The sequence below is a fragment of the Rhea americana genome, unplaced genomic scaffold (assembly GCF_003343005.1).
Source record: "Rhea americana isolate MKP2758 unplaced genomic scaffold, rheAme1 scaffold_11, whole genome shotgun sequence".
Lineage (NCBI taxonomy): Eukaryota > Metazoa > Chordata > Aves > Rheiformes > Rheidae > Rhea > Rhea americana.
This window is the reverse complement of record NW_028185150.1, coordinates 2,208,623-2,232,170: the sequence shown is the minus strand read 5'-3', so window position 1 is coordinate 2,232,170 and position 23,548 is coordinate 2,208,623. Positions and strand designations below refer to the sequence as shown.

The window sequence follows — 23,548 nt, the reverse complement described above, 5'->3', positions numbered from 1 at the left end:
ACATTTCTCCTCTTGTGGTGCAGCTACCTGGGAGCACCAAAGAGAAGGTTGGCCCAATGCCCACTGCCTAAGGTGTAGTGACTACTCCACTGCTACAGCTGGTTGCCTCAGGGCCTGCCGTGAGAGCAGTAAGTAGCTTTCAGCCCAGGAGATGTAAAGGTGCTGTGCCATCTGAGCGTGGTGGGTAAGAGAATATCAAAGAGTATCTTGATTCCTCTCCTCAGAGTCCCTTCCACCTTGCCCGCCATAAACCTCACAGGCTGTCATAGCTGCAATAGTTCATGACTAGCAGTCAGATTTATGTAGCTGGAGGAGGCTATGGAAAGTGAGATGAAAGAGGGATGAAGCTGTAGCATGGACCCTGGCAGGATGGCAGCTGTAGAGGCAGCTGCCTGTGGTGGACATCCCTCTGGTGTGATCTGCTGTACAGATCTGCAGGTCCTTCTCTTCGGTACTTTGAGAAGGTAGTGGAGATCCACCTCAGCGACACAGATACAGAAGTGTAAAACATGTCGCGTAGGAAAACGCAGAGTTTGGTTCCAGACTGGGACCAGACTTGCAAACACTGTCATGGGGACCGTGATGGGTCCCTGCTTGGACCCTACTCCTCTGAGATACCAAAAAAAAAAAAAAAAAAAAAAAAAAAAAAAAAAAAAAAAGAGAGAGAGAGAGAGGTTTTTTTCTCTGGAAGCAGCTTTATTTTGTTTTGAGAGCTTCCTAGAACCCATGCTCTGCAGTTGATGGGGAGATGTATTCAGTACTTATTCAACAGTTTTTCTTTCCCTAGCAGGGTTTTTTGGTGTGATCTATTCCTCCTCTGACTGGCAAACAGCCAGGTGAAATTTTGCAGAACACCAAATATTAAGAAAAAGGGAGAAAAAGCACTGTGTCTGTGTTGTGTCCAGACTGGAGCCAAGAAATTATGAAATAATATTTATTTAAACTTGAGACTGGAATTGCTGAAGCATTTATGATACCGTCTGCACGTGCTTTTCTGTGGAACAGAAAAAACTTGTCTTTAACGGTAATTCCAGGCCTGCACATGGAAGGCTTCCATTGTTTCAATTTTAACTGCTTAAATTTAAGAAGTGTTTGCTAGAAAAGCTGTATCTCACCCAGGCAAAATTACTTTGTCCATGTTTAGCTTGTTCTTTTTTTTATTGATATGTTTATCTGGAGTAATTTTCTAATGTTTCAAAGCAAAATTGCTTTTATTTCTTTTTATTTTCAACGATTAAAAATTAATTTTCTAAGATATGCCTTTCAAGTACTAGTTTCTTGTTAAAAAATGTATGTGTGCAAGTCAGGAATTGCTCTAACCTACGAGACACAGCTTCCTGATCAGAAATCTACAGTAATTATGTGCCACATACAGAGCGAAACTCGAGAAGCCCTGTCACATAGACCAGAATTCATGCTAGGAGGCCTTGTTTTTTCTTGGCTCATATTTTATACTTGTCTCTTGACAGTTTAAATAAAGTTCCTCCACTCAACAGTTCTGCAACTTAGCTACAAAATCTTTTTTCCTACTTGCCAGCAGAAATACTGGACCTTACTGATGTGCATTGAGGCAACCAGGAGAATTTGCACTTGAATGAGAGCCGTCACAAATGACTGCCAGAAATTCCAAGTTTGACTTAAGGTATTTTTTGGTTTATTTGTTTCTTAGGAGAAAAGATTGCTTGGTAACTGTGTCTTGAATACAGATGATTTTACATGTGACTGTGATTTTGCTGTCAAGACACACACCTTCCAAAAGAGAAAAGAAATATTGAATGGTAAGAAGGTGCCTGAATAAATGCTAAGATGGCACTAATGGAACCAGGCAATATATGTGCTCAACTTTGCTGGCTCTTGTTGAAAACAGTTGCTCAGATCTAGCAGGATTTGGACTAATCAGTATTACAYTTTTCAAAATTATCCTGCTGGGAGAGGTGCTGGTCTGTTATCAGAACTTACTGTCTTCTCTGGCGACTCTGGGATGTGTACCTGCAGTGTCCACGTTAAGCTATAGATACAGCAGTTAGTGTAGTTAAAGCTATAATTATTTTCTGCATCCTTAATCTTTGAAGTGATAAATTAACTGAGTGCTGTCAAAATCCCTGCAGTGAAGCTATAAGATACACCAGTTCCTAGTGTGAAATCTTCTTCAGAGGTGTCTTGGAATAAAAGCATGTTTGCATTTTGGGATAAAGATGATATCCTTTAGTGCATCCACCAATTAAAGCAATAAAACATCTCATGAGACACTAATATTTTGTTAGAACACAGTGAAGTGTTACGTATTAATTACTTTCATGTATTGCTCCTAATTATCTGTAACAGCCAAAGGTAACCAAACTGAAAATAAACAAAGCAGAAACAGAAACTCTCTTGACCAAACATATGCTACGGAATTTCGATATAGGTCCAGAGGGGCTTATTATGGGCTGGAGTTGCTGAAATTTGCCTGTAGTTTAGGCATAAAACTTTTCAAACGTGGCTGCACTCTGTTAGTTTGTTGACAGACTCATTCTATACAATTGTCGGCCCCCTAGTACATATTATAGAGGGGTCATTAGTTCTGGGGAAATGGAGTATTTGTCATCACTGCAACAGAAGTGTGCACATATCATAAATGGTGCCTGAAGGGATTTAGTTCCAGGTTATTAAGTGTTCATTTGAGATGGCAGATAATAACTGTGGTTTCTGATATTTTATATTAAGCTGCCCTTATAGCTTGTAGGGCTTATTTTCAGTAACTGTTAATCTTATTATAAATATATATTTAATGCTTAAGACAGTATCAGCAAAATCACTAAACTCGTACACTCCCCAAAAGCTGCAGAGTATCAATTGACTAGTTAGCACTTTATCATTAAGCTTTAATAAGAACTCTACTGCAACAATATTCAGTAGTTAATGAGAAAGCATTACTATTAGAATTTTGCACACGTAAAAATGAACAATTGTGTGGATTTTCACTTATTAAAATACATGCAAACGCACTAATACACATTTTACAGAATAAATTTCCTTTGAGAAGCTGTAGTGGAATCAACATCATGCTGAAAATATTAAAATTAAGACATCAGGGGAAATGCAGGTCCTTTTTCAAAAGGTTTATCTAAAATACATTATTGGCCACTCCAGTAATGCTGTGTTTTCCTTGCATAATTACACATGTAACACACAATGCAAACTCTAATTCTAGTTAACAATTGCATTACTATTGTAGAAGTTTAAAGGAGTGAAAATAAGACAAATGAAAGCAAAACCAAGCCTCTCTGCTGCGTACTTGCAAATAAATAATACAGATTGAGCTTTTTGTATTATTTTGTAGATATGATTCCTTCACATTAGATACTAAAGCTAAAAGAATTAAGAGCTTTTCACTTTTAGATCTTTTTCCCTTCTGTATACAGTTGAGCACTCAAAATATACAAGGAAGTTACAGTTCTGATCAAATAGCWCCAGTGCTCAGGTTGTGTGTGGAGCATTATTACAATGGAAAATGAAGTGTCCAGCCTTTAAAGAATTGACCAATTTGTGAAAATATCCAAGCTAAATGTTATCTTTCAGATTTCCTACTGCATCCTTGTTTCCCCTTTGATTATTGTCAAGCAACTTTTTTATTGCTACAGTTGTTCGAAATTTTAACTCTCACTGATGCTGATGCTGTTTGCTATGGAAAAAATGGTGATCCTGATTATGAGCCTCCAAAGTCATACTGTCATATGGCTGACAACTGGCATTGAGCACCAGGTACAAATTAAGCCAGGAGACTCTCACATTTCAATAGTCACTAGTAAGAAATTGTTGCTGCTTTTAAGCAATGGCATTTCACACAAGTACACTTAATTATAGAGATAGTTAGCAACCTGTTGTCCACTTTGTTTTCTCTGGAAACTTAAATGTTTTCAGGCTGTTTGCCAGTTTGCCATTGTTTGGACTGGAATGTTCCCTGCTTTGTATCCATCTTAGCTTGAACTATGTTTAAAAGTCTAAAAGTCTATTGCTTGAATATTAAATGCTCCTGAGAACATACAAATTTTAGCATGGATTTTGAAGCACTATGCAAAAAGTACCGTACTACATACATACAAGCACACTCAGATGAAATAGATGAGAAGTAGGACAAATAGGGAGATTTTTGTTATGGCAGTCCTAGTACTGAGTTTTTGTGTGGAATTTTGGCCCAAATGTGACATTATGAATAACTGCTGCCTCCTCTGTTAGAAATAAATAGTATAGCAATGCTTAGTTTATACACAGAAGCATGCCCAGGAAGTATAAGATTTTCTAAAATTCTTCTTCATTTTATCTTCATTTGTCTACAGATGCCCTTTTCAATCCACAACTATTTTTTTATGTGCAAATTTTATGTGATTTACTATTCCTTATTCCAACTGTAGCAGTGAGGCTGCAATCAAGTGCTGTTTAATAGCTAAGACAGTGAAGGCCAGACCTCAGGATATGGCCAGTTTGTAATTAGGAAGAGCATTTGGACTAGGAAATCAGTAATTATACTCATAATCCTATTATTTAATTGTAGAACTGAATCACATCTAACTGTTTTATGATTCCGAAAGCCAGATCTGTAGCAAGTGTTATATTAGTGTGGGTAAATTGTGTCCAACACATCCAGCTCCAGTAGGTCAGCTGAAGAAGCCATGTAGTTATGCAGGTTGGCATGTCTGCGTAAGTATACAGTTAAATTATGGATCCTGAGCTCAGTTGCATCAGGTCTGCTAAGGTACTACCTTTGGATCTGCATGAAATGTACTAACATGCAATGTACTAACTGAGCTGATCACAGAATCACAGCGTCACAGCTGATCTGCATTGTTTCGTAAATTTGTCTGCGTTAGAAAGTGATTAAGCTCATGAGCAGCTCAATAGATCAAAGCGGCYAGTGCTGAAGTCTCTGTCTTGGCCTGTACGTGGTTCAGGGCTTTTACCTCAAAAAGAATMTAATTTCATTCCTTAAACTGAACATCCCCAGCCTATAGGCAGCAAGAAGCTGTCTGAAGAACTAGCACTTGTCTCAGATCCCAAGAGGTTGGGGCTTCTTGAGGGTGTGCACCTGGAGCAGGACTTCTGGTCTAGTTTAATTTTTCCTGAATGAAATCTGGTTTGCACGGACTAGATCTGCTCTGTGAGCCRAATCAGTGTGTTGTAAGTGGAGGCAACTGGGGGGATTGACTTAAAAAGGTTTCTCCTGCTCTTGATTAAAATACTAACTCCAGTGTAGCAGCTGGCAGGTCATGGTTAATGTTTCTTAAAATACCTTGTGTCTGTGGGTGCTTCTGGACAGTCTCTGAATAAAGCTGAATTGCAGCTGAAATGGTTTAAATTTACCCCTTTGACTGCCTTGGTTTGGGCATGCAGGACTTCAACAGCTAGCCACTGCTTAGAGACAGCTTAAGAAAGCCTTCCTTGAGATTTCTGAAGCATTAGTTCTTGGTTTCAGGGTCAGAAGCAGTACTTAATAGCAGCCATGTGAATGAGTGTGCTTACATCATCTGCCATGCACACGAATTTGACGTGCTAGTGAATGTTCTGCAGSTGACACCGCTATGCCAAGTAAGTTATTTCGTGGATATGATACACATCTATTGCTTCCTATAGCATAAGGTTTAAGTCCCATGACCGAAATTTCAGTCCCTGCCTTGTTCTACAAGTTAATTTGTTCTTTACTGGCTTAGGCAAGTACTAGGCCGCTTGTATGCAGATACAAGGCATGGTCGTATCTTGCTAGCGCAGGCTCGGTGTAGCACTGCTCTGTGCATGCAGACTAACTGATGCTGAATTTCAAGTCTGTTTCTATTAGTAAAAGTCCAGGGAAAAGAAAAAAAGAAAAAGCTGGTTAATTACTTTTTCCTCYCAAGTAGCTAGTTTGATGCTCTTAACACAGTGCAGTGGAGCTGGTAGCCTAAATTCTCATTTGAATCTTCATTTTTCATGGGAAAGTGGGAAGAATCAGGGACAGAGGAGGGAAAAATACTGTGCTCAAAGTATCCTGGAAGCTTGTGCGCAGTGGATATTTTCTTTTATCAGTGGGGACTGTGCATGAGGATGAAACAGATGTTTTCTAATGTAACACTCCAACTTGAGTGTTTTGTTTGCTTGCTTTTTTAATGAAAGCCAGGTTTCACGTTTTCAGGCATGCCTGAAATGTCTAAATTCAGGCATGAATTTCACCAACTCAGTAACTAAGGCAAAAGCAAAAAATGCTATATTTCACCTTGTTATCTGCCTTCAGCTTTGCAATTTGCAGGCAGCATATCTGGCTACATCTGCCTGCTAGACATTATTATATCCAGTACTTGATTCCTTTCTCAGTCTGGCTGTGGGAACAGTAGCAGTGAAAATGGAGGAACGCACGCATCCGGGAACAAAAAGCAGTTAATATCCAATATTATAGGGATGCAAGGACACTGCTGTTGTGCAAAATATGTGTTAGAATCGGTAAGCCTGACTAACGCATGTGCACTCGAACGTCTCCCAAAGAACTRTTTTTCACTAAGAGCGGGAGGATTTTTGTCTTTCACGCTTGTTATGTATCAACTCGGCTCTGCAGTGAATGTGTCAGGAATGCATTCGCCTCTGAAGCAGCCCCCGTGTACTCGCTGTGATAAACAGCGCCCGTGACACTCCTCCGGAGCGCAGTCAGTCCGACGCTGCCTGCTTACTGTGGAAGTGATTTCACACGTCCCTCAGCTTCCTCAGAGCTCCAAATGGAAAAGCTGGTGCTCGGGGACCTACTGTGGCTCTTGGGTACGCGCTGGGGGCTGCTGAAGACTRCTGCTTGGATTGCATCTACTTGTGTGCTCTTTTTCCTGTAGCTTTTATAACATCAGCAATAGCTTAATAAGCAAAGAGATCCACTATCACAAAAGTGTTCCYAGTAATTAAAAATATTGCCATCAAACTTAACAACAAATGCTTACAGACCAGTTTCCTGAGACTTTTTCTCTTGTCAACCCWGCATAAAGTGGGGGTAACCTGCACTCCTTTAGGTGAAATTACAATGCTATGATGCAGTGGTTAAATTAGTAGATTACCAGGCCTCTGATTTTCTGAAGTGGGGAACTGGACACTTCTCCAATTTAATAGGTCTTGCCTATGGCCTTTAGCAACAGCTGTGGAGTATTTTGTTCTATATGTAAGTAGCAGCATGTTCAAACCCTGTTGACCTGCTTCACAAAAGATTAGTGMTTAACTAGTGTGGCAGCATAAGAACATTTTACAAAATTATAGGATGTAAATGACCATAGAAGTAGGAGACCAGCACAGCAAAGGCAAAAACAGCTACAACTTTATTATTGTTCAGTTTGCTTTTCTAAGAGCAGAAAACAGTGGGGAAAAAAAGATTGCTTTATGCATTAGATTACATGAAAAAAGTCTGACCCTGCATTCCCTTAAGCTTACATTGACCAAAGAACTTTGTAGAATTTTTTAATCTTTTATGGAACAGCAATATTTTGTGATAAAGTGTTTTTTTTCTATGGGAGAACACCATTTTCTAAAAGCGTGACTTCCCGTTAAACTATGAATTTCAATGAAGTGTGATTTTAAAGGGGTAAAAAGCCATTTCTGTGAGTTTATTTTGATTTTTATTTTGTTCTGAAATTTATCAAATGCAGACTTGCTATATGCTTGCTTGGTATAAATAAAGATGCAAGGCAAAATTGAATCTGGCTCAGTGTCACTAGGAAAAAAAACTGCTTAGACTTATGACTGTTCTCTTGAGTATCAAAGTAATGAATTGAAGAGATAAGTAAAGGCTTGCCTSCAAAATATATGACATTTAGCTACACCAAAGTGTAGGTAAACAGAAGTCATGCACTGTTACCCTGTGCTTAGCTATTTCTTGTATTTCATCTGACCTAGAAGAAGATGAAATAGTAATAAAAAATGTTTGTATTAGTGCAAACCAGGTCTGGCAAGTGATACCTTTCAGAGTATTCCTGTGCTGTTATGATGAATAGATTTACCACCTTGTCTTTCAAACTCTCATACTCGCTTCCTCTGACATTCCTCAAACAAGTTTGTAGTAACCTCAGTAATATTTTTCTTACCTACSCCAGAAAAGCTAGAATCCTTTCTCTCTTCATTTAATGATTAAGATCTGGAGAATCACCTATATGTTGATCAGAAAAGCTCATYCTTTTTTTCTCCCTGATTCCATTAAAGAATATCTTTTTCCTTCCAGCTAGCTAATCAGACTAATCCTTAACTACCTTGACTAGTGGCTTATCAAGACAGGCAGGACCTGCATTAAGCCAGACTGTGTATAAGCTCTGTAAATGGAAATGTGAAAATTTGCATGCCTATTATGAAACTATTATACCTATTTAAAAAAGTGATCATCTTTCCTAGGAACATGTTATTGTCACTTGGAAATGCAGAGTTACATAATAAAGCCCTGTTACAGCAGAGCAATCATATATCATGCAAAATTAAAAGTGCCTGCTTCTCATCTCTCCCTCAGGAGTTTTTAGGAGATCATGTACTGAGGCTATTCTTGCACTGAAATTCAGCAGGGCTTTCTTGGCATTTCTTGCAGCTGGTCTAGGAAAGGGCCTGATTCTGACCTCTTGCTTGCCCAGCTGTGTAAGTGCTCGTTCTCAGGTGCATGCAGAAGGTCAGGGTCAGGCCCAAATGCTTTCTCTGTTTTCCCACTATCTTTAAGCAACAGTTTTATCTATTGAAGAAAGATCCTCAATAGACAGCAGCGTCATCTGTTCCTGCTGCCTTTTCGTGTGTGCCTGGACYTGTTTTGCGCGTCCTTCCAGCCTCTGAGTCCATTCATGGCGAAGTCTGCAAAGAGAGAACAAGCACTTAGTGAACACGGAGCCAAATCTTTCAAGTGTATCCAGGGCTTTTCAGCAGTATCGAAGCTTACCTCTCTTTCATCACCATAGCACTTGCCCCGTATTTATTTACCATCTACACATCTCTCTAGCTTACTAGATTGGGAATGCAAGGGAGAAAAGGATAGCGCTGATGGTATCAGTGGGTGACATTGCTGGATTCCTAATGAGTCAAACAACTGCTGAAATACTCTTTTTTCCCTCTGGGGTATTCTCAAAGCCACACAGAAGGATTGTCTTCCTGCTAAGGTCATGCAATGTATAAATTAAAAGTCATAATTRAAACTCCCTAAACTTTACTGTAAGATACTTTGGAGAAGAGAAAGCAGGATTTTAGTTACATCAAATTACTTTGAAGCAAGAAATGAAAGAGAAAGTGTAACTATTTAGGACCCAAAATCTCTGCAGACCTTATATGTGTTTAATAATGAAAGCAATTGATCTCATATGTGAGAGGATCCAAGTAGCTTTAAGATACTAGTATAATACAGACAGAAAAGAAAATCACTAGGGACCACTGTCAGATCTTTGATGACAGGGTCACTTTCCAAAGAAAATCATGTTATGAAACACCTGACCCAGCAATGTTATAGGATTAGATGTCACATGTCAATGCCAAATGCATCATGGAATACATGGGTGTTTTTTATATTACATTTGATATACTAATAAGAATAGCAGCTAAAAATTTCCTCTGAGAATAACTTAACTGTAGCTGTTYTGCAAAGGCACTTGTGTTAGTTTGATTTCTGAGTTTACTTGCAAATTGTGTATTAAATTTTTCCCATTTGATATGTTATGAYTTGACTTCACTATTCTTTTGTAAGCATAGTCAAACCTCAAAAAGTCAGTGCAGTTGGTTGGGAAATATTTGCCATTCAAAACCCTACCTTTTCCCTGCTGTTCCTTGTTACCTAGCATCCTAGGGGCCACAGAGGAGCACTTGCTTATACTTAGTGCCATCTAATTCTCCCAAGCGCCGGATATATGAGATAGTGGCCCTGTAGCTTTTACAATGGCAGTGTCAGTAACCTTACAGAAGTACCGCTTTTCAAATTATAGAACACTTTGTGAACAACTGGGGCTCTGGTCAAGTGACCTTGTATGAACTTGCTTGGGACTGTTCCAGTTGTGCCTGAACTAATTACGACATACTCAGAGTTCTTTTGGTGAATTATTTTCTATGTAGAAAAGACCATATAAAAACACTTCTGTAAAATAAAAAAAATACTGTTTATACACCCGCAACGGCATTTGCTTTGAGATATCTTTTTGTGGCAGCTTATTGTGGAACCACAGTGATGAAGATTGCCGATTCAGCTGAACATTTTCTGAAGACTTTCTGAACACTGTGTCTTCTTTCCAGCAACTTAGTGATTGGGAATTGGGAATGTCACTGACTAGCTGCAGTAGGATCCTGAGAACAGGGCTCTCTAAGCTTGGTTCTGCTGGGACATGAGGCCTGCAGAGATCTTAGCTTCTGCATCTTTAAAATGACTATTCAAGATTTCTCCTTGGGCATCAGGAACAGAATTCCTGGAATTTTGCTTAAAAAAACAATCCTTTACCAGCACATCCCAGTTTGTTGAAATAAAATTAATTTATATGAATATTCCAGTACTGGGAAAACTTTAAGCAGGAAAACAACTTTGTCAGCTTTGGGTGGAAACTCCTTCTGAAAAAACAAAAGATATGCACCTTTACCATCCTCTTACCCCTTCAGCTGTTGGTCAGGGGATTCCCTTGGTGTGCGTAGGATCCTGGTTCAAACTCCAGAGGTACAACTAATAGAGCAAGTATCTGAAGCAGTATCCCACCTAGCAGTAGAGTATCTCTACTGAGACCAGAGCCCCTTTTAGGTGGTGCCCATTGCTCTACAAATTTTTGGTTAAAAAACCAATCAAATAGCCTTGTTTTTTATTGGTTATAATACAGAAATGTTTTTGAAATGTGTTCCATGGGGTAGGAAAATCAGGTTGTACCGTATCTGGCTGCAGGATTAAATGATATAAAAGGCTGTTAAACATGATAAAGGTGCTATGAATTTCCTTGTATTCCGCATTAAAGGGTGGTTTCCCTGTCCCCTTAATATAATATGTTTTTCTTTATTTGCTATACCAGTTTCAGGTAAAAATCCTCATATTTTCTGGCTGTCAGAAGTTATAGTGCCAAGGTGCTTTATTTTAACGTGGCTGTGCTCCAAGGCCTTTGAAGAATGCTCATGAGGTTCAGGGGGTGAGGAGTGTCTGAGTTTCCATACAGAAGAGCCATGGAAATATGAGACAAACAGCTGTGAGAGGAAAGGTGCCAAAGATACAGAACACAATCTGTGCTATGAATAAAGCAGTACAATAACAGGTTACCTTATTTTAAAGCATGTGATAACATGCCTACTTTCTTGTGCAAAAGGAAAAATGACACTTACTTATTCAAGGCGCTTCTGCTTAATCTAGCCTCTTCACCTTCTCGTTGCTTAGTTTGTTCTTCAATGGTCTTTTCCCAGAAGCTCTTCAGCCCTTCTGCATCGTAACCAGCCATCTTATGGCGTTTAAAGTTGGTATGCTTGCTCATTTTCTGAAAGCAATTTGGAAGTCAGAGCGGTCAGGAGCCTGACCTGAGGCAGATACTGTGTTGCTGAGCCCTTTGCAATTTCTTTCTCATAAAGTGCTATTAAAATAAAGTATGCTGCCTGAGAAGAATAGGTAACTGATGCTTACTCTGCCTTGCAGCAAATATCAGGCATTAAAAAGGCCTGGGTGATAGTTAAATAATATACCTATATTTTTGGTACAGACTAATGACTAGGCATGATATAGTTCTCTGAAATACTGTGGAGGCTTTGGTGTGAGAAAGATTTTAAATGGTATTGCAAGAACTTGGGAAAAATACTTTCATATATAGTACTGTCCTCACTGTAGTTTAGATGAGATGTTTTGAAGAGTTTTCTCTTTTTCTACCTCCTGTAGTTTCAAAGGAGATCATAGATAGTTGTTATCCAAAGGAAATATGTTGCTCTTAAATGATTCCTAATACTGCTGCAAATTATATCAAGCACAAACTATGCAGGGGAATTATGAATCTAAAGTTGAAGCACACAGAATGCAAAGCACTGGGGACCATGTTATGGCCTTGTTCTTTCATTTATCAAAAATCCTGGCTTAAATACTTAAAATACAGAGATGAGATCTAATAAATGAGAGAAAGCACAGAAATGAGGGGAATTTCTCCTTGCTAAATGCATAATATTCAAATGTGGAGGACATTAGAATTCTCAGCATGTCCAAGGTGATTGCTGATACCACCAAATATGCATTGATTATCAGATCTTAATGGTACCTTGAAAAGTTAAAATCTGTTGTTTTTTCCCAGAGGAAATTAACAGAAAATTTGCATCAAATGCTATATTTGTTGCCAGTCAAATATTGCTCTGATATGAAATTAAATAAAGTACCAAAAACCCCTCACACTCCTTACACCACAAGCCTGAAGCAGGATTTCCTGTATCAGTCTCTTACAACAACTTGCTCCTACAGGTAGGAGAGTAGCATAATGAAAGGAAGAAACAAAACATGCTCCCAAGTTTTTCACAGCTAGATGAATATGTACTTTGGGTCTCCTGTGAAATCCCTTTGCTTTCTTGCGTTTGTCCATAATCTGGCCATCACTAGATATTTTTGCCAACTGTCTGCTCTGGAATTGCTGATAAGATTAGTGCCTCATAGAACCTGATATGTTTTTGTGAGTCTACTTTGTAGACAAGTAATACTTTATGAGCTATCCATAAGAAATACTGACAAGGTTCTGCCCATGTAGACCAATCTGAGTAATCCACTGTTTAATGCAATGCTGATATCAGAAGACCGGAAAATTATAAAAGGAGAGTCAGATGTGACAGGAAGGCAGGAAGGACTTAAGGTCTTCCTATCAATACTCTATTTTAAATTCCAGAAGTTTTAAAAAGACACAGGGAAAGATGAGGTGGCTGAGTGGTTAAGGCAATGGACTGCTAATCCACTGTGCTCTGCATGCATGGGTTTGAATCCCACCCTCGTCGCAGCCTTTGTGGGTATCTGAGCAGGTTGCCCAGGGTGGTTGTGGAGTCTCCGTCCCTGGAGATGTTTTAAACCCACCTGAATGTGATCCTGTGCAATGTGCTCTAAGTGACCCTGCTTGAGCAGGGGGGTTGGACTAGATGGGGACTCCAGGGGACCCTTCCAACCTCAATCATTCTGTGAAAAGAACTTGGGAATGATTTATCTTTCTAGCCAAAATATTCTGGATTTTCCTTAATTTTCACAAAATGATTTTTAAGAAAGCCCCAAAATAAACAATTTTGTCAGAATCTCTGCTGTCTGATCAGACTAAAATACTTGCTAAACAAAAAGAACAGTCTCTACCACTTCCAGATGCAGTATTTTTCCACAGAGAAGTCCAGATATGACCAGCACAGTCCAACTAGAGTAGTAAGTGTGTGCACTGGTATGCCTACATGTGATATAATCTCCTATCGGATGTAGTATCAGACACATCTGAGCAGTTAAAATACTGGTCCTCTTTACACAACGTTAGCAAGAGCTGTAATACCACTAAAACAATCAGGTATTTTCTCTGAGGTAAATAGCAGGTGTCTAATGCTTCCCCCGCTGTGGTTTTGGGATGCCACAGATAAARCACAGGAGGGTAGACACGAAGCTGCTGCACTGCTATGGACAGGACAACTCAACTACATCTTTTCCTAAATGTGCTTTGTATGTCAATGATATGGTCTAAATGAGAATAAAGGTAATCTTCTAATCATCTTTTATCTCAATATGAGGCAGTGAAACAGCAGTAGTATTCAGGGCTTCACCCTACAAAAAAGATATGCATGTCACAGATGCACTGGAATATGCCCTGTCTGTATCCTAATTCTGTAGGCTTTGAACAGTGTTAGAAGAAGTCTCTAGTAATAACTTGTTGCTGTGAGTGAGAGAGTATGATTATATCATCTTTCCTGGACCAGCAGGTCACCTGGGTCATTGCATCATTTAAAGACTCCTCTATCACTAGCAGCTGCCCACTTGACCCTCTTCAGATAATTATCCTCTTTCCTTAGAAGCCAAGTGCAACCTGCTGACAAACTGTCTGAGTAGGTTGCCCTCCAAACCCTATTATCCTTAGCCTACTCTAGGAGCCTGCCATAACAGATTAACCTTTCATACAAGCTTTTATGCTTATGCTTAAGCCTTTTTGATTATTCAACTTCTAAAAGTTATTCAAGTTGTACAAAAGAGGACATTCAGTCTTTTTTTAAGGTGTAAATTGGTTACGAAAATTGGTTTTGGAGAGTGCTAGAGAATTTCGGGTGCCTCTGTCTTTGGCTGCCTTACTCAGAGGCACAAGCTGTGATCAGCATGGGTACCCCAAAGAAGGACATACTTCTGCAGATGTTWCTCCGGCTTGATTCTGGGACTCTTTGAAAACCAAGAGGGTTTGACCTGGTGATAGTTCCCAGGARTGTCAGTGATAGTGAGTGTTTCACCTGGCATCACCCTAGTGTCCTTGTTGAGCAGATTCTTGACCCAAGACTTTTGTATATGATGGCATCTGGCACTAGTAGTCAGCATGTCTCGTTTTGTGATATGTGAAAGTATCCTTTCTGTGATCCTGACATTAAAAGATCTATGTATAGAAAGATTAGAGTTCACATATACTGTATAATACCTTCTTTTTCTCTAATTAAAGAATTCTGTTTAAGAACAGAATTCTTTGGTTTGGATTTTTGAGTAATTATCTGAGTTTGTTTTACCTGTAACAATCAATTTTTTAAAATTATTCCTCTAGAAGACCTTTTGTTGGTTGAGTTTCTGCTTCCTTTTAAGATATCCCAATAATAAAAATTGAAGTTACACTGACAATTTAAGTTAATTCTGGAAAACTTCTTTGCTTGTGACTCCTTTACCTAATGGCCTACAGCTACCCCAGCGTTCAGATCCTACCTGGATAATTAAGTCACCTCTGCAAGTGATGAATATTTCTTTGAATCACTCTACCAATTTTTTTCTGAAAAGAAAGTGATTAGGCATACAGGAAGGTTCTTTATCATTTGTATTTTTATTTCCAATAGTGAGGTTTTGTCCCAGAAAAATTAAAAGAAAATTGAGAAGGCATCTTTCTGATTGCTGGTGGTAGGTTATATTAATATGTTTTYTCCCTAATGTTAAAATAAAATATGCACACAAAAATAGGCAACAATAACACTAAAAATTAGGCAACAATACCACTACTATGGACTCATAACGATTCATTCAGAGGGCTTGGATAGGTGTGAGTATTTTTTACAAACTGAAAGTTTATGTTATGAAAATTTGTGCAATATACTTCCTATGAAGGACCACTAATGTGTGAATAATGATGGTGCAAGGCAGATTCCCTTCCTATATCTGCAGGTAAGATGGCTGAAGAGAGAATACTTTTGTATAAATTGTGCAGTATTACCTGACCATTTGAAGTACAAATGGTTGATTTTGCTGTGAGTGAAGCTGATAAAACAGCATTTAAATAAAGATAAAGCTAGATTTTTGCTGAAGCAGCTTATCTGTTAGACATTTCTGAAACTCAATTGCCAAAAATATGATCATATGTGTATGAGAGGATTTTTACAGTATTGGTTATTTATAAGAATTAATTTATGTGTTCATAAACTGTTAATTCGTAGATAATATCCATAAAAAAGCTGATAGCCAACAAAATTGCAGTCACTGCAAAAATTAACTACAAAAGAAAAACTCCTTGCATTTATAATCAAATCACGTGGCCATGCAGCTATCACTCATGATACACAGATAGTCTTTACACACAAATACTATGGTTTAAGTTCTTTGAGCTGCTGCCCCAGACCATGTTTAAAGGAAATTAAAGTGTGAGTGATTAGATTTTCCTCAGTAGCTCTCTTCTGTGCAAGAGAAGAAATTATGCTTCTAGCTGGAAGCTAGTGTGTACACAGCCTTTTTTCACATCCACAAAATTAATACAGACGTAGACAGCGGTACAACCTCCGGTCTTTAAAAMCGATCTGCAGGCCAAACATGCTTTGGAAAGGTGTTAATTAGGTGTTTCCAAATGCTCTGGTCTTAGCTCTTTTCCAGACTGCACGTATTGGGTTATATGAATTTCATACAACCTCCACTGAGATACTAAAAAAGGTTCAACAAATATCTGATTTCTCTTCTCCAATCTTCATAACTGCATTTTTAGTTTGGAATCTATGCCAGAAGAAWTTTTTAGAGTGAGAAATTACTTTCCTATAATTTTGAACAAAAATACTATTTTAGTAACTTTTAGGTAAAATAAGCAAAATGAAAAATTTACCCAATTTTGGTCTTTCTGTGAAAACTATGTCTTATCCTAGCCATTTCTGAGGGACAATATATAAGCATTCAATGAGAAACACCGAAAATCTACTTACTGAAAAATATTTTACTATATCCAGTATAGCTGTTGATAACTAAATGCATTTTGAGAAAACTCAGAAGTCACTTTTAATCTAAATGATTCATAATAAAAAATCAATCAATTGGTTCGGGTAATAGAAAAAAACAAGTCAACCATACATTTTATTTCTCATTAGAAAATATTTTAAACATGAAGATGAAACAACATTTAAACAATTCTCAATTTTATTTCCAAAATGCCTATTTTGAAATAACAAAATCTTTGACAAGAATGATTTTGCTTATGTTTAAAACAATGTTTCCTGTGTACAAGTTGGAGATAGAGATAAATTTAATACTTTCAAAGAGTTTGAACATCTAGCCATTTTGAATGTTGAACATGAACATTTATGTTTGGAAAGAAATTCCCTAGCCATTTAAGGATTTTTTTGGAGCCCATGGTAAAGAGTGGAAAGACTGTCTTTGATTTCAGCTGAGATCAGTCCCTAAGGTCATATCATGGCCTGAGCTATTTTATCTTTGTCAGGCCACTAATTAGTCTCCTGTTCCTTTTGCCCTTTGCTGGGATTTGTTTACCTAAACATAGAACATTTTTGAGCATTGCAGAGTTGCTATTACAGTATAGTGTGTGTGCTCAAAACCTGTTTTTTTGAAAAAAGCTTTATGTTTTAAAATGTTTTAAATTATGCCGATAGGTTGAATGTTCTCTTGCATATTCATTTAATTAATGCCTTTCTTTCAGCTGAAATATGTTTAACTGRCTACACAAGTTCTAAATACAGTGCACAAAACCAACATAGGAAGAAACAACAGGTTAATAATGGAAGTTAAGGTTAGAATGAAATAAAATAGAGGCAGAATACTGCTAAGATTTTATAAATCACACAGGATCAGATTATTTTCTAGTAAAATATACAGTAATATAGAGAATTCAAGGTCATGAAGTGAAAACAAGAAAGCATTATTCATATTCACAGGTTCTAATAAAAATAAAATAAATGTATGTGTATGTGTATCTAGGTGAGTTTAATAATCAAGACAGGAGGAGAAAATCTTAATTTTGGCCAAAATATAAGAATATAAATGCTTACTTTGGTGGTATAGTAGCTTCTTCTTCTGTCAAAGTATGGATTTCTTGAGTGATTACAGAATAGTGTCAGTCTTATCTCTGGGTTCCCCTTTTCTAGAGGACTGCAACTGCCAGGAGGAACTGATGAAACCTTTTCATCCATCACTCATTTTTATTTAGAAGTGGTGACATCTGCTATTTTGAATTTATTTTACGGCAGGGGGAGAAAAAGCCCAGACCCACAGTCTTATTTTGTGAGGTGGAATGGTCAGGCAGCGGCGTGGCCAGACAGTTGCAGGGCACAAACTCCGAATGCCACATTTGATCTGTGCTATAATTTTTGTCAGGTGCCGCTGATGTCATAAGTTGGCTCTGGAGAAACAGTTATTCTTTGACAAATGCAGATCCCCGGAACATAACTTCCATATGACTTGCGAGAATTTGGTCCTGTCACCTCCAAGAAAATGGATAGATCTGAACAGAACGTGTTGAATCACACAGCTTGTTTCAGGCTTGTGTCACTGTGTGACTGACAGATAAATACGTATTTTTTTCTCCTTTTGAAGTGTTGCTCTGCAAGAGCACCTGGTAGGCTACATGACAGGATTCCAGCTAAGCTGTTAATACTCTGAATAGCACAGGAATCTGAACTCAGCTGGTTGCTAGCTGGGATCATAGCATATATAATCTGTTATAGAATTTAGCACTTCCACTTTCTTGGGTGGATTCTTCCCTCCTCCGCTGGTACCACTGAGAGGAATAGAAAAACACAAGGCAGTAAGGTGCTACATATTCTGACAAAAGGAGAAAAAATTGGGAGAGACCTCCTTTTCCCAGCTGTTATTGGCAACCTGACGACATAACCCCTCTGTTTCRTTTTGAAATGAAGTACATTTCTGGCTCCGGATACTTCCAGTGAAAGATTGCTCCAGAAATTTTCTTCTCAATGCATTTTACATTTCTTTTAATTTCCATTCTAAATTTATTCAAGAGAGAATTTCCCCTGTCTTTTCCTCCTGGGTATATATAGAAGAAATCATTTCCCCTCTTATTCTTTGTTTTGCTGAGATAAATCAGTCAAGGCTTTTGGATTCTTCCCATATCCATTCTCTTGATAAGTCTCGTGGCCTTTCTCTGCACCTGCTCTGGTTTTAATTCAGTCTCATTGAACATGTGTRATGAGAACTGTATGTAATATCCGAGCAGTGTACTAGTACCTTAAACACGGTGTGACTGCTTCCTTATTTTGATTGGAAATAAATATGATATGTCCTAGAATCACATTTATTTTTTCAGAGACATTTCATGCTCTTAAACACTCTCCAATCAGCTAACACACCCCTYTAGTTCTCCTGATTTATTTTTTTCCAGCTGATAAGCTCCTACTTACAACAGAAATGTTAGTTAAATCCTAAGTTCGTGACCTGTCTTTGTGTTGTTTTCTCTATTTCAGTCCTTCAAGTCACCTGTTTCTTTTTTATGCAATATTCAGTCCTTGTGCTGACGACAATTTCCCAACTTTGTGATATCTGGAAAATTTCTTTAACACATTTATTCAACAGCGTTCATTTTCTGTCAAATGTCACTGCTCAGAACTGTAGTAACACCACTCAAAAAGTAGTAGGACAGCTTCTGAGGAATTCCATCAAAACTGTCTTGCAGATGAGTAGCTTCTGTTGAAAGTGCTGATTTTATCTGATTTTAGCTAGTTCTTATCCACTTCTATGTCTTATACCGGATTCCATTTTTTACAGCCTATCTGGTAATTTTCAGTGTGGCACCTTATTAAATATGTTACTGAGGTTGACAGTTTATCTGGCCTACATTTATCTGCTCATGTTTATCGGGGCCAAGAGAAGCAGTGAGTTAATGTGCCATGGTTGACCTTTGGCAAACCAACTTTGCATTATCCTATTTGCCTTCAGATCTTTAACTATTAAATCTGCCAAAGTCTATCTGAAATTCTTATGGGGTTGCAAGTTCAAATCAATCGCTCTATTTGAAATGCTACAGAATATGACTATAATAGTATATTTTATTGAGTTCTCTGTCAATGCCTAAAGTTTGGATGAGATTCATAGGTAGAGGTAATATCTTTTCTTAGATCTGCTGGTAGAGCTGGGAAAAATGCACAAGGTTTGAAATAGAAGTAGCAAACTTCAGGGCTAAATAGCAGCTTAGAACAAGTGCTCTCAGTTTAAATAGCTAAATCTTGACGAGGCCATCAGAAAGAAAAGCTGAATCCTCTGCAGGAAAGAGAAGATAGTAGACGAAAGGTGATATGGGTCACCTTAACTCTTACAATAAAGAGAAATAGGTTATTTATTGCTTGGTGAATGTGGGAGAAGTTAGCAAATGAAARGAAAGGAAGAGAGAAAATTTTGATGTGCCATTACATAGTTTAGATGGACTACAAAATTAATTTTTCCACTATCTGGCCATTCAGTGAGCAACACTGCTGCAAGTAGAATGCAGCCATGAAATGTAACAGGAGGCTCATGATTCATTGCTCTAAGTCAGACAGAGCAGATAGCTGATCCTGGGTGCTAGGCAAATGCTGAAGTCAGTGGTGAAGGAGTCAGACTCTTACAGTTTCTCCTCTTGGAGCTGCTCCACTTCACATAAATAATGAAATACTCTTTAGGCTTGAGAGACAGTCAATAACATTTCTGCTTAATCCCCTCTATGACTCAGAGGGTGTATTTGCACTTTCACACAATATTGGGTAGATTGCCTACTAGCTATTCTAAGACGTGTTTTTTCATACCAAGGGAGCTGTATGGAAAATTCTAGATTTCACTGCAGCATTGGCATAAAACAGATCTCAAAACCCTGCTTGTATTCTAGGTAGCCCTAAGTTTGAAGTTGTTCAAATTCTTCCTGTTTGAGAATTCACCAATATGTAGTTGTGCAATATCAGCGGTRTGTATTGACAAAAACGAACAAGAAAACATAGGCAGAGGACTAGACCACTATGAAACACATAGAGAACTATTTGGAGCTCTTTGGTCTTCTTAATGCGAATTTGTTTCAGGCTGAGACTTGACATGTAAGGTTTAGTTTGATGCTTAATACTGATTATTGATATAGTCTATACTGGCCCTTAGATGGCCCAGAGTGAATTTAATGAATATTATGTGACTTCAAAAGTTGTAAAGACTTATTTTATAGTCATGTCATACAAATATTTTGAATAAATTATTTCCCCTTTAAAAAGCATGTAGATATCACCGTGCCTTTGGAGGCTAACCTGACAGTTTCACTTTAGTAAYTGAAAAGTCTACAGTGCACCTCTCTAAATATGACTCTTACAGTTACAGTTGGAATCATAGAATGGTAAGGTGGAAGGGACCTCTGGAGATCATCTAGTCCAACCCTCAGCATAGCCCTGTGTGGAGATGGAACCCACAACCTTGGCATTAGCAACACCACACGCTAACCATCTGAGCTAAACCTGCCCCTAGTTGCCCATTTGTAATGATTTAGAGCCACTGACAGCTCTCATGTTGTGTTTTCTTGCACTGAACTAAGCTTCGGTATGAGTGATCTGGTTTTGGATGTTGTGTGGTAGTAAGCTGCTTTATTACTCTAACATCAATTGATGAAGGTCAGTTCTGAGAGATTCCCGCAGTCATAGATCCTCAGGAGAGCCAAATGCTATGGAGCTAACCTAAAAATCAGAGGATTTTTGCTATATGCCTACTTTCTTTTTTTTCTTAACACACAAAATATAATGGGAATTGCATATTCAATCCCTTTCCAGAATCGCGCATGTTACAAATGTATCTTAAATAAATAAAATCTCGGTTGCCCGCTTTATTCATTTGACTGCAGAGATATGTTTTATGTATAGTCAAAGACTGGATTACCTGTAATACTTACATTATCCACTCTAGATAAAGTGCTTTCTTTTCTGATCCTATTACTGAAATAAGTACATAATAGTATCACTGAATCAAGGACTGAGAATAGTTTTTGCTGCTTATCTGAGGCAGAGAACAGGAAACTGAATCTATCTTTCAAGTGATACCTAGACATGGAATTAGGAGCTAATTCACAGTTCTAGTGAGGTTCAAATCTTAGACCTCTGTTTAAAGCACAGGCCATTTTTTTTCTGACAAAATGCTTGAACTGTGTAATTTTTTGCTAGCTGGTGCAGAAATCACCTTTTATTTGGGGGGGGGGGGKTTGCTTTGTGTTAACAGTTGCAGGGAGTGGCYGTGAACTACAGTATTTATAACTGTGTTTCGGAGTGTGTCCTACTGCCTTGCTGTCAGGGCTCTGAGGGCTTCTGTAGACCCRATAGCCACGCTCAGCCACCATGTTTCCCTCACCCTGCTGGGTCCCATGGCAGCTCTGGCCAGGAACCCCATCCCTGCCCTGGCCCTGCCGCAGGAGTGCCCCACTCCGCCRCTACCTCTGGCCTTGCCTCCCGCTTGGACTTCAGATCTTCGCTGTAGGTAGCTCATCTCCAGACCTGCGTYCTGGATGTACCCTGCCTGGGCTTTTCCCCTTGCCATGCCTGGGGCTGTCGRTGAGCCCTATTACCACCACCTGGTGTCCAGGTGCTGAAGGCACCACCAACACTTACGTCGGCAGTGTCTCATGTAGATTATATTCCACCTTCTTATTGTGYAGTCTGAGCTACTAATAGTTACAGTCATTAACCTAGCTATAAACATATGACTCTCATCTACACTTCCATAAGCAGTTAAGAAAAAATATTCTACCATCTGAAAGGGTGAAGGYATAGCTTAGCACTGTCAGGCATGTTAAGAAGGTAGAAGACAACTGGACATCTAATACTCTCCTTTCAGTTCGTAGACTCTGATATGGCACATGGTCAGTTGTGCAGACTCCTTTATCAAACCTGGGAACCTAATAATAGATTCCTAGATCCAAGTAAATTTCCCCGCAGTATCTGGATTCTTGACAAGAACAATGGCTCATGGCAGTGGGCTGGATTCCAAACTCGAGAGCAGAGCTAGGAAATGAGATAATGCTGTCTTGACTGGCAGCTAGAAGCAAGACTTGACCAATGCCAAGCAAAAGTCTAAACAGTGAAATGCCTGGTACAAAAGGCAGGCCCTGTGTGAGAGAGGATTCAGCGCTCAGAGAGGAAATGAAAGAATGTACTATCAAAAAAAAAAAAAAAAAGAAATATTTGTGAAAAGTCTAATCAAAGAGTGAAATTCCCAAACAATAGTGGGACAAATATAAAACCTGCTACTATAAAAGCAACCTGTCAAAATGTGCGGAACAAATCTGATCTGGCAATCTGATTTTATAGTTGGTCAGTACTTTGCAGTGTGGAGTTGTATTACCGGAACTCAAAAGCTGGCTTTGCTATTGCAAAGAGAAGTGGCTTATGACTGTCTATATAGGAAGCTGTATTGAGGTACCTCATTCATTCAAAATACACTCCTAATAACCTAATAACTTTCCAAAGTAGAAAAACTGTAGCTGGATTATTATGTCTGTAAACCTAGGAAAACGGCCAGTATAGATGAGTCTATACTAAGCTGACAGTGAGAAAGAAATTGTATAAGAATCTCTGGTAACTTTTGTGCATGTTATTTTAGGCTAATGTTAAGTGCCTTGAGTTCACTTAACATGCAAAGACTAGTCTAAGGCAATCTCTACATTGGCAAGTAATGCAACACAATAAAAAATAAAACATGGAAAGAGAAATTGTAGAGCATAACGTTTGGTGGTGAGGTCTTGAAGTCAGCAGTCTATACATTTCAGGCTCTTTAACTAGCTTACATCTCTGCTTCAGACTAGCTTCACTCTAGTCTGAAGTTCTATTAGCAGATGGTGTGTATCATRTTAAGCATGTTCTCAAAGCATATCTTTTGGTTTAACCTTATCCAAAAAGCTATTTTTTGTGGTCTGAGATGTAAATCAAAGCCTAGTAAGTGAGGTCGGTTAGGAAATTCACTTCCAAAGTGTCCTTCAGATCCAAACAGCAGTACTAAGGTATAAGCAATGTAAGCATCTTTGAATTACTGTTTACTGTGGATGAAGAACATGGATCCACAGAGTTAACATGGATCAGGTGATGTGCAATAACCTCCTACCCATGGCAATGCATTTGTTTAATTGCTCTTGAGGCCCCTTCCCTTCCCTTCCCTTCCCTTCCCTTCCCTTCCCTTCCCTTCCCTTCCCTTCCCTTCCCTTCCCTTCCC

General features: G+C 38.5%; 1 protein-coding gene across 1 annotated transcript; it reads right to left on the bottom strand.

The window, feature by feature from the left end:
- Positions 1 to 8,670: 8,670 nt before the first annotated feature.
- Positions 8,671 to 17,396, bottom strand: LOC146601024 (protein FAM240C-like). Its single transcript, XM_085312398.1, has 3 exons — positions 17,383 to 17,396; positions 11,284 to 11,432; positions 8,671 to 8,805 (listed from the first exon to the last, which is right to left on the bottom strand). Exons 2-3 carry the CDS (start codon positions 11,427 to 11,429, stop codon positions 8,673 to 8,675), a joined length of 279 nt encoding a protein of 92 aa, XP_085168524.1. The 5' UTR covers positions 11,430 to 11,432; positions 17,383 to 17,396; the 3' UTR covers positions 8,671 to 8,672.
- Between the last annotated feature and the right edge of the window lie 6,152 nt (positions 17,397 to 23,548).